The sequence below is a fragment of the Paralichthys olivaceus genome, chromosome 13 (assembly GCF_024713975.1).
Source record: "Paralichthys olivaceus isolate ysfri-2021 chromosome 13, ASM2471397v2, whole genome shotgun sequence".
In the NCBI taxonomy this organism is placed as follows: Eukaryota; Metazoa; Chordata; class Actinopteri; order Pleuronectiformes; family Paralichthyidae; genus Paralichthys; species Paralichthys olivaceus.
The window spans coordinates 19,333,387-19,345,422 of record NC_091105.1 but is presented as its reverse complement, the minus strand read 5'-3'; the positions used below and the strand labels follow the sequence as shown (position 1 = coordinate 19,345,422).

The window sequence follows — 12,036 nt, the reverse complement described above, 5'->3', positions numbered from 1 at the left end:
CTCTGCGGAAAAGAGATCAACAGTGTTGCCTTTGTGAATGGGCTTTATATTAGAGTTGTAAAATATACTGCACACCATCAGATCTTCCACCATTTCATATGGGGAGCCAGATGGCATTGTGAGCTTGGCCTTGGCTCTGATACTTCAAGGTTCTATCAACATCACAGCCTTTATACTCAGCTACAAATAAGGATTCTTCTGTTTTTAGTCGAGGTAATGTAATTTACACCCATCTCTAAGCTGCCAGTTTTAGCCAATATTATAAAAATAAAATGCCTCAACACATAGCACTGGTACCGCTCTAGTGAAGTTCACCTTAAGACTAAATACTTACCACTGATGTAGGCTCCAATTTAATTTTCTCTGGCCTTTGAAAAATTAGACCCCAATGTCTTCATCAGCCATCTGAAAAACTACTGTATGTTGGCAGCAGTGATGTGGCTCTTGGTCTGTCTCATGTCTGTCTAACATGTCCTTCTCTGTTGTGCTTGGGGATGACTACCTGCTCTCCTCTGCGGTGTCCCATAGTGAATAAATGGGATACAGGAATAAAGCTCTATGTGCATGCTACGGCTCAGACAAATTGTGCATTGATAATAAATTAATTTCTTGCTATGTGGACGCCACTAAGCTGTATGTTGGTCCCGCAGTTATGTCATCTATTGTCCTGCTTCAAGTGAAGTGGGTCTAATCATTTCCTGTAGTTAAATGCTCCTGGTCCCAGAACTAGCTCCATGAATCGCACACAAAGACATAATCTGTAGAACAGTTCATCTAACATACCTTGATTTTTTTATCATCTTTTTGTCCCAAATGCTAAAAGTCATAGTTTAAAGATATAACAGCTTCATTTAATGATTGGAGAATGAAACAGTGACGTATAATGAAACACTTGTTGTTGCAAATTGATCTTACGGACTGGGAATTGTTCTCTCACAACCTGCACTGACAGTTGCGTGCGTGCAGAGAGCACACAAACCAACAACAGCCAAGTTCAATTTAGGCCTGTTAACAGCTCAACTATTTAAAGCTAATTCAACAAACCACCTGTATGTGTCTTATTGTAACCAGTGACAGTGACACTCAGCACCAAGTGGAAGTAAGACGCTGAATGTTTTCTACACTGCTTCTTCGCTAATGATTATAAGCATATGAGCAGAGTAAACCTTTGCTCTCAAAACAGCCTTAGGCACGAATTCCACAAGATGTCGGAAAGAATTCCTCAGAGATTCGGCTCAGTGTTGACTTGACTACATAAGATAGACTAGTGCCTCCAGATTTATCAGCTGCACATGTTACTGACAATGTGTTCTACTACATTCCAAATCCATCCATCTATCGATCTCATGCTACTACCTGATAACTACCTGCCTCACAGTGACAACAACATGGCAATGAAATAGTCTGGCACATAAACACCCTTAATAACACAACTGTCCTTCACACTTGTTAAGCAAGTCAGGTCAGGGAATAATTACACTTCAGAAATGTCCACAGTCCCCTTGAGGGACAGATGCTGTCAGTTAAAGTCATCCACCTCCTAGCCGAGTTCAAATCACATATTGATCACATGCTGCATTATTATAATTATTTTCTAAACATTAAACAGCATCTGTTGAAAAATGCACCATTGAGAAGAGGTTTTACCCTGAAAAGCCAGACATATTAAATATACATTTTTAAAACTGAGATGTTTAAATGAGTTATTTTTTATAATACCTCAGGTGTTCACAGAACTGAATTTATCTGAATTGCTTGTTTTCTCAGATTTATTTTACGTTTTATAAATGATGTACTGCATTCTTTAATTTTTGTTTTGTACTTACACATACAGTAATAGACTCATGCATTGTATTGCATTGCAATATATTCATCTCATTTGATGGCAGTGCACCTCAAAATGATATATTATATTGGTTATTTATCAAAAAAAGAAAATGTCTTAAAACTGCTTATTGTGGTACTTTTCTACTCATCCTCCTTGACTCACTGTATAGCTCTCAACATCTGATTGAATGCTCATCATTAGATGTGTTGTATTATGAAATTTACATCTTTCATTGGAATAATAATGATCTTATCTTTCTCAAAATTTGCTACATGATCCAAAAGAATGAGGCCACTTTCCTTTTTATATTGAATTTGTTAAGTCAGACAGCTGCCTACTGTATATCCTGATTATTCACTACATCAGCCAAATTGTGTAAAAACTTGTGTTTTTTTCAGATAATGCCTGATCCTGATGGTGTTGAGTTCTCAGAACCCTTATGTATCAAATTATACAAATGGCATCATGGGGTTTATCAGATGGCAGTGATGCAAGACTTTGGGAAATGAAAAGTATATTTACATTTTGCTGAAAATCTGGTTCTGCATTTTGCTGTTTGAATACAAATACGGCGGTCCACACAGTGCCGTGCTTAGGTGAAGACTGAAATTGTACGGAGCATCTTGCCATCAGTCTGGCTGGTAGTTGGCAGAATGTAAATCACAGGCCTCTGCATGTATGTCCATAAAAGAGCCATTTAACCTGTCAGTTCAGGGGAGAGTGTAGAGTGGAGCAGGCCATACTCAATCCAGAATGAGACATATAGTAATCTGCAAGATCTGAGTGGAGTTATAGCTCACCAACGCTTTGTCTGAATGAAGAAAAAAAAAAGATTTAAATGTGCTGCAGTACCTGACCCTGAAAACATGTCTTCCTACCTTACTAGAGAGTGGTTCAGGTGTTTCTGGTCTCCCTCAGCATCTAGAGCATCTAGTTTTAAAAACTCAAAGAAGAGAGAATACATGGTGTTTTTTACATGATTATACACCAGGGTTTTGTGGAAACCATTACATATTCTGCAACTTAAAGGTTAGACTCTTGATTTGTGTTTCATCTTAAAATACTGTCTACTGTCTTTGAGAAATAAATAAACATTGAGATAGGAGTTTAAGTGTACAGCACCTGCTGTTTTGTCTCCTACAGCATAAAGGCACACATCAAGTATGAGGCCAAACAAAGTGTTAATATACTGTTATTTATTTGTGTTGATAATAATCACTCTCATGTCCTTTCCATTGAGCTGAACAGTCCCATCGCACCACAGAAGTATCACAGAGCACTCATGTATGAGGAGGCCTCAACAGAAACTGTGCTTCATTAACTTTGAATGTCGTGACCCCACGTGTTGTCAAACGTCACTTATTGAGCTGTGTTTGGAAGAAGTTGAGAAAAGCCAGCAGCAGGGGAGGCACCAGCCAATCAAATCAGGTTTAATTGAAAACAATCAAAACACGTCAATGCAAACACAGGCCGAGGTCTGTCATCATCAGAATGAGTCAGAGGCTGCTGGTGCACCTGGTGCGTTAAGGTGGCAAGTTAGCATGGAAGTGTGTCCCCAGCAGGAACATGCGGTTTGCTGTTGGTGTCAGTTATCAGCACCAGGCAGAAAACAAGGTGTACATGTGAGTGCTCGGTGAGTGTTCTTTATTGTCTTCCTGATTGTTTAACACAGATCAAGAGCAGCACCATACAGCAGTGAGTTATTCAGACGGTTGAGAGGAAAGTGGAAAATATCCACAGATCTGATAATCTATACCCATGCATGTTGCTCAGTGGTCAGAGGCTCTGCTGGCAGAGGCCAGGCCGTTGTGACTGATTTGCTATGGTGACAAAGATGCTCTGTTTCTGACACTCTGGAACTTTCTCGTGATTCCTGATAATGTGTGCGTGTTAGGATGTAAATATGTAATATGTAAAGAAATATACCTAAAAATTCAAAATGTATGTGAGATCATTTTCATCATACAAAATCATACAAGGCTGCCAACATCTCCTCCATCTCAAGGGGACAAGTAAGAGAAAGCCTCAAAAGCAACTCTTTCATGGAGAACAATAATTAAATATGTTAAACAGAATGTTTTTGCATGGTCATAGTCTGAACATCAGGCTTTTATCCATTCCAAGCACAGTTTGCGTGTGCTCATTTGACAGAGCGGAACACACGTCAACATCTACTTATATATTTATCTGCCAAGGTGTCGGAAGATGAATTACCCTCGTAGTCGTATCAGTAACTGACATAATGAATGAGAGAGAAATCCAAACAGAGCAGCTCTAAAATACGATACAACCACAGCAGCTGGAGGTTCTGTGAGAATAACACCACTCCAACCCCTTTGTGATGTAAACAGGCAGCATGGAGTTAGATAGTCGTCATCCTTCCTAACTGTTTGTAGTTTTGTAGTAATTATTTCAGATGCCTTGTGAGTATTGAGCATAGCAACCCTCAGGTTTAACTTTGTTTAACCAGGTGTATTATAATGTGTTGAAAGGCTGTTTCAATTATATAAACTCTTCATCGTTTCCTGAATACTAAAATGACCTCGTAGTTTGACAGAATAATACATTCTTCAAATAATCCTTAACGCCTTCTTTGAAGTTAAGTGGTGTATAAATACACACAATTTGTTTGAAATCAAAAGCTAAAGACTCTTCTTTCTGTCTTTTCAGCTTTTCTCTATTATGTGCACCCTATAGCAGATACCACATTTCCAATTAATAATCCTATACGACTTTCTTTCAATGCGCCTCTCCTCTCCCTGTCATCAATCACTGCAGCTCTCATCACCACACACATAAGTGATGTACTGCAAGTTTGGAAACAGTGGAAAATCTATTTAAATGGAAGACTTCCACAGAATGAATGTCCCCTCTGCACACCCCCCCCCCCCCCCCTTTGTCGGAACTCTCTGTCTGATATTCTTCCTTATCACACACATGCACGCACACACCAGAGTGTGTTTAGGAGGTGGTGAAAGTGGTGGAGCAGGATTAAGGGTTAGGGTGGAGTACGCCGCTGTAGGTCACAGCACTGGAGATGTTCTGTCTCACACGGAATTGCATTCAGGATGTTTACGAGGGGGAAGCTGCAGCATTCCAGCAGCAGCACAGACGACTGGAGAGGACAGCAGGCCGCTGACAGGTGGCGCAGACACTTCCCCTTTGCCCTGTTTGATTAATGCAGCCTAATGAAGGTAAATGAAGATTGATGGTCATCGGGGAGAGGCACAAAGAGAAAGGGAGGATGAGGAATAATGTGGAGCCTCGTGAGACTACAGCCAGGGCAGAGGAGGAGACAGAACACTGCCTGTACAAAACGAGCAAATAAAACCTGTGATGGGAGTACATGCGGGGACTCCATTTAACAACCTATTGGAAATATACACAGGCTATCAAAAAACTCATAAACACGGAAAATGATCGCAAAGAGAGTATCCTTGTGTCTTAGTCGGTAAGAACACAGCTTTGGGGTCATTAAGCACAGTAAATATAGCCAAACATGCAGGCTTCTACAAAAAACAAAATATAATCTGATCACTGTGAGACTGAGGAGGGCAGACGATCCCCTGCCCGGCGCCCAGCGGACACTCATGGAAAAACACAGTTCCTAAATTCCCATGATGACCGGAATTATCTGTGTATTGTTGAGCCCTGTCAAAAGGAGAATTTCTGTCGCTTTGGGACAGACAAATCTATCTCTCTAGACATCCATCTATCTATCATATAGGTGCTGAGAAATCAACTTAGACAGACATAAAGTAAACAATCACTTTTCTTTGTCTTTACTCCTAGGAAGTCTATCTTCTTTTCTGGCATGTGTGACTGTGTTATGTGGATTTACTCTAGACAGACTTTTTAAGCCATTAACATTGAATTTATGTTTTGAATATTATATATTTTTAACATCATATGTTTGTAAGCATAGCAGTATAATCATTTTAAAGTATTGACTGATGTGCATCAGCTGCTTCATAATCACTGGTTCATTTTCTGTTCTGCGACAATTACCTCCAACCACGTTCATGGAAGTTTACTGGACTGTAACACTTCTAAGCGTCAATCTGCTGATACACTCACCACTGTGTGCTACTACAACTTGCTATTGTCTCACACACAGACACACACAGTTGGCTACAATGTACGGCACTGGCCAGATCACAGGAGCAGTTGGGGTTCAGCATGTTGCTGAAATACACTTCAAAGTGTGGACACTAGGACACCGGCAATTAAGGGACAACCAACTGAGTCACAGCCTCAGGTACAGTACTAATAACAATAGAAAAAAATATTTTATTATATTGCAATGCTTTGTGCAAATAACAGTTTTTTAAGTTGTCATTAACTCAACTACTTAACTCTACTACTTTTCTGTCATTCATCACATTCTTGGAATCCCTTCAGTGTTCATTGTTGAGGGTGTTTTAACCCAGAGCTAAATTCTATACATGGGTCTTCTCTCCAAAACGAACTGTCCAGTATCATATCAATTAATAAATGAATCCAGGTTTCTCTGAAGCACTTTGGACACAGGATGTAGGGGCTGCAAGCTGCTTGCTCATGTGTCTCTATAAATTATAAACTTCAAAAAACAAGATCTAGGAAGTCTATCATGAATAACTCTGCACCAAACATTGGATGAAGTGTCAATTTTGATGCTTCTGGCAGCCGGTGACCAAATGAAACAGATCAATACCTTGAATAATTATCTTGGTTTGAAAGAGAAGGGAAGCAACTCAACAAAATATATAACATGGGCCTAGTTGAAGTGAAAAACTACCATTAAGTGACACATACAGGATCTGTCTTTGTTTTTAAGCCCTTAATACGTTTGAGTGTTGTCCTGAGAATTAACAGGATTTGCCAGTAGGTGTTAAATGGATGGAAACACACCATTAGACTGACAATGACTAACACCTGGGAGGTGAACTATGTCTGTCCATTACTGAGCGGAGGGAGGTGCCAAGGGGCCGAGCACCGAGTGCTACAGCTCTATCAGAGCCCAGGTACTAATGCAGTCCAACACCTACTCTCTGTCAGAAATATATGCTAAATGACCCGACCATGTGAGAATACAGGCTGCATATGGTAAAAGGTAATAAAAGGGTAGATTTAGCAATTTAAATACCTTGTCCTGACTGCATGTGAATGGGCCACCAGGGAGTAATGATGCAAACACCCCTCCTTTCTTTTGTTGTAAGTACAACAGCTGTGCGGTGCATTCACTTTCACTACATTCCCTTCACTCTCGTAAGTTTCCCTTCTTTCTTTTAGTGACACACACACACACACACACACACACACACACAACAACATGTATAATATGAATAAATGATATAGTCACAGAAAGCAGTAAAACACATGCAATGTAAGTTCTATGCCATCGTCAAGTACACAGTCACCTAGGGAAATGCGTATCCACACACACACACACACCTTCAAGAGGCGCACATCAGTCAGGAAATGCAATCACACAAAGAAAATATAGCCTACCTCCACTGTTTTCACACACAGCCACAGTCACTCAAATTACTTTGTGTGTGTGAGCAGCAGAGCATACACAAACAGCAGCGAACGACCTTGCCAACACTCCGTGTCCCAGATGACATTTCCCTGGTTTGTCAGGACAATACAGCCACTGGATATTATCTGCCCTCTACAGAGGGAGATTACTGAAGGCTAACACTCAGCATCTTGCAGATAATGGATGATTTCCATATTTTTTTGATTTGCATGTCTTTTCTATTATGTATAACACAGAGTAACTTATAGCAACCTTGTTCTTTGAATTGTAGGAGGAACAATGTAAAAACATCCATGAGCCTGATACATTTACATAAGCAGCTATATTGTGACTAAAGAATAAGCTCAGTTGTGATCACGATGTTTGCTCAAGATTGGAATGGAACATTCCATCCATGTTCCTGTTTGTGTAACATGCATAGTCTGATTTTGATAATGACACTCGAACCAAGGAGTCATCAGGGAGTTGGTAACTGTTGTATGTCTTTGTAGCAATATGATGTGAAAACTCCAACAGTATGTTAAAATGTGATTAAGATGTATATATGTCTACACAATGTGATTAAGGTTGGAGTATTATTTATTATCAGAACATGCTATTTACATGTGCGTATCTTTTTCAGACTGTTGTCTGTAAAATCAGAATATGAATGTGTCTACTGACTGAGAATTTACTGAACCAGACCAGATAGAAAACTCCCATGATACACTACAAGTTCCTGTACTATGTTTTTATATTTTACAAATATTATGTTGTTTCTTAAGAGTAACCAGAAAGGTTTATTTTCTCACTGTGTTTGTGGGATTATGACAGTCTGCTGTGGAGCCACCCTCTCTGTTCATCCCACTATTTATGTCAGACAGCTCCTCTGCCTGCTGGAGATCGCCCCAGGATTCTGTTCCCTCACACAGGTCACCCTCAGGCATGTGGTGCAGCGTAAAAGCACCGAATACAGTTAACAGAGGTTTTAATTTGTAACAACAGACATTACATTTACATTTTATAGAAAGGTTAATAAATTTCTGATCTTCATCACAGGCTTAATTTGGAGTTTTCCCATGAAGCATTATCTAAGTCACCACCATGTCATCAATTAAACAAGACTCTTTGTATACACACTCTAAAATATAACATGATTTACACTACAAGTGTGCTTGTGTCAAAGAAGACAGCACCTTTCTCTGAAGAATTAAAACTGTAGCCAATTCTGAAATAATTGAGTAGCCAGTAGTTTTTTAATGTGTATGCTTTGAATGTAACATGCATAACAGGTAATGTCAGGCCTCAGCAGACACAGTGTATTAGATTTATAGGATACATACCCATTGGGGTTCCGACACCGTAGGCCCTGGAGTCGATCAGGGCTCCGATCTGGGTCAGGTTGCAGTTGCGCTGTGTGACGAACTCGATGGTGGTGGACTCCATGAGGAATGCGTAGTCAGAGGTGAGCACGCGGTGAATGCCCTCCTCAATGTTCTTCACCATCACCGAGTGCCTCCGACTGCTCATGAACTCCCACATCTTATCGTACGTAGAGATCTTGGTTTTCTGTGAGGAGACAACGAACAGAACTTTGAGAAAGAAAACACATCCCAACTGCTTAGACACAAAAAAATCCATCTCAAATTTATTGTCTCGCAACCATTAATCAAAAAAGCTAGTGATCAGAGGAAGTGAAGTCCTACTTTGGGGTTAATGATAAATTATATTCATCTCAGCAGTTATAAGGTCCTGAGTGACTAAAGGCCAAATCAAAGCCAGAGAAAAAGAAAACAAAACACTTTTATTGTAGCTCCAGCTGAGGGATCTGTTATTATAGTTAATCCGGTGGGTGAGGAAAATACAGATTGAGGCAGACATGCTTGCTAAATAGCAGCAGCAGTGTGCATTTGTGTGACTGCAAATCTCTGCCGTCTGTGCTGCTGCTATCACCTATAGTTAGGAGCAGCAGCAGGGTTGTCAGTAGCAGTGTGCCTCACTTTCTACACCTGTAATCACTGAGAAAAAATCCAGGAGCACATAACTCTCCAGGGGAGCAGATTTGAAGGCATTTTTGAAGCCATTTGAAACCTAATTAAGTCACATCTTCAAGGTCCTGCCCGCCATTATTGTGTGTAATGACTTTTTGTGGCTGGTCGATATTTTAGATCAACTGGGTGATTTGTGGAGTGCCTATCAGAATCTTTCGGAGTCACCCTTGACAAATCAGGCGATTGAGCATGCAAGCTCCAGACTGCTGATAAGGCGAGAGCAGTGGCTGTGAATACACGGAGAGTCAGATAACCACCAATACTCTGAAGTCAGGCAGAGCGCTGAGGCGGGCTTCCTAGAGCCGCCACAAAGGGATCCAGAGCTGATTACACTAAAACCGTTTAAGAGATCTTGGAAAATGTGATGGTTGCAGACAATGAACATCTTCATCCTGAGACCCAGTGCTGCATTTTTGTCCTCTGTGGGGGGACATGTGTCTCTCTCCTGCATTCCAATAACCATGTGGCATACATTGTTTAAACCAGAGGCTCAGAAAACACCGTGGCCTTTCTTATGTTATCATTGTGTCCATCAAGTGGAAACTGACAATTTGAGAGGTGATGCATAACCTACACATGCCTGATATAACTTTTTGTCTATCTAATAATTACAAAAATCCCTGAAACTTTCATCAGCTTCTCACTTGGCATGTATATTGTTAAGAGCCCATGGAAGTGCAGTGTTGAATTTGGTGCTAGTTGAACACACAATGCATTCAATATTAATGTATGTATGTTCTGTAGTAGCAGCAGCTGAGACTCAACACAAGTGCCATTGTTGATCACGACAGCAGGTCGTTCAAGACAATGGCAATACAGTACAGGTTCTGAGTACAGAGTCAAGTTTCACTGAACTTTGAATAAACAGGCGAGCGGCTCTTGGTGCAGCAGCGCAGGCTTCAGGGTGCTGTGAGCTGAGTTCAGCAGCAGGTATTTACTTGGCTCAACTACTGCAGGTCACTTTCACAGTTACAGAAAGAAAGCTTCAATCAATGTTTCCATGGGATGAGCAAACAGCCCATTCCAAGCAGGGATTTTTAAAACAGGCACTGCATGGTATTGAAAACAACGCCATTTCATGATGTGATTGAAAGGCCATGTTTACGCCTGATGAAAGTCAGAGAGAACAAGAGACCACCAGCAGTAGTAACATTTTACTGTTCACTATGTCCCCTTTTTTTGAAAACTAAAATATAATCACCTTGGCAATTGTGTGTCATCAAAATGACTGTGACCTGTGCAGTGTGGTCCAACAGAGTCCCTTTGTGTTACTGTATCAACTAATTTACTGCAATCTACATTAGCTATAGCTAAAGTTTTCAAGCTAATGTCAGTCACTTTAGTCCACAGTGTTTATTTAACTCATTCATGTCCATATAAAAGAAACAAGAAGCGACTAGTTCACTTAGTTCACAGTCATGAAACATAAATGTTTTAAAAGCAGTGTTGAGGAGGTGCAGAAACACAGGGAGTGTGAGGGGTCAGGGGAGAGAAAGCGTCACCGAGTGCATCTCAAAAGTGGTTAATGTTTTACCTAAAACCATGAAAAAGGAAACAGGCTAAGAAACCAAACAACGCACTGTCTGTGTATCGATCTGTTTCAGACCCATGACTACTTTTTGACTGTTGGTTCAGAACCATGGACAGTTCAGCTTGTTGTCTGTAGTTATAGAACTATCCATGGTTCTGAAAAACAACCAAACAACAGTGATGTGTATCTTACCCAATCATTTTACATTTGCCATCTATGGATACATCACATTTACCTTTAGTCTCAGCGTTCCCTCAGGTTCGGCCTGTACCATTGATTACAAGGATAAAACACTTGATAACCCTGAGGTGTACAACTGAAGTTATGTCCCTAACATCCACTGGTGGCCACTAACACCTGCTGACGTCTACCGGTAGTTGGTAACCTAAACTGTGCAGAAGACCTTCATACGTAGAAGGGATATTCAACATATTGTCCTATATTCTAAAAAGAGAAGAGGCTGGAAAAGTGATTGTTTAAGCCTACTTTCACAATCACCTATTAGAATACATTGTTCCATGTGAAGCAGACTATTCCACCGGATCAGTTGATATTGTGACACATTCATTTTTTAAATTCACTATGAGGGACTGGCAAATATTTAGAGAACACATCCTGCTAAAGTTATCATCTGATTGCTTGTGATGAAGACTGCTGTCCTCTCCTCTTTTGTTCACTGTTCCATGCTTCTACAAACACCTCTGGTTAATCCCTTTATCATTTTCAAGTGGCCACAGATAAGCAATGCTTTCATTCTCCTCCTGTATTCAGATCTGTGCTGCAGATTTAAGCTGTGAATGACATAAAAAGCACAGTCACTGTGCAGGCTCATCAACAGCTTCCAACACAGGAGATGAAAGGCCCCCAGCAGCGAGTGATGTGGGCTGATGAGGACAAAAGAGGCAGCTGAAGTCACAATGAGTCTTTATTATGTCCACGTGGTGGAAGAGAAATCCCCTCTGTTACTGCTCAGGTCTGTGACACTGTCTAGTAACTGGTCTGTGTGATGTAGATTCTTAAACTTTGGCTGCGTTTAGACTGCAGGCTCAAATGGCCCAAATCCGATGTCTTTGCTGGTGTGACAGTGTGAACAGCACACACCTGAGACAAAGTGGAACAGCAGCTG

At 40.6% G+C, this 12,036-nt stretch overlaps 1 protein-coding gene across 5 annotated transcripts in view; it reads right to left on the bottom strand.

Moving 5' to 3' along the window:
- The window catches only part of grik2 (glutamate receptor, ionotropic, kainate 2), a 214,171-nt gene that overhangs the window by 22,441 nt on the left and 179,694 nt on the right, over nt 1–12,036 (bottom strand). For all 5 annotated transcript variants that reach the window (XM_020091417.2, XM_069537204.1, XM_069537206.1 and 2 more), the window contains exon 15: nt 8,672–8,897. In XM_020091417.2, the coding sequence (XP_019946976.2) occupies nt 8,672–8,897 (226 nt within the window). The remainder of the gene's footprint in view (nt 1–8,671; nt 8,898–12,036) is intronic.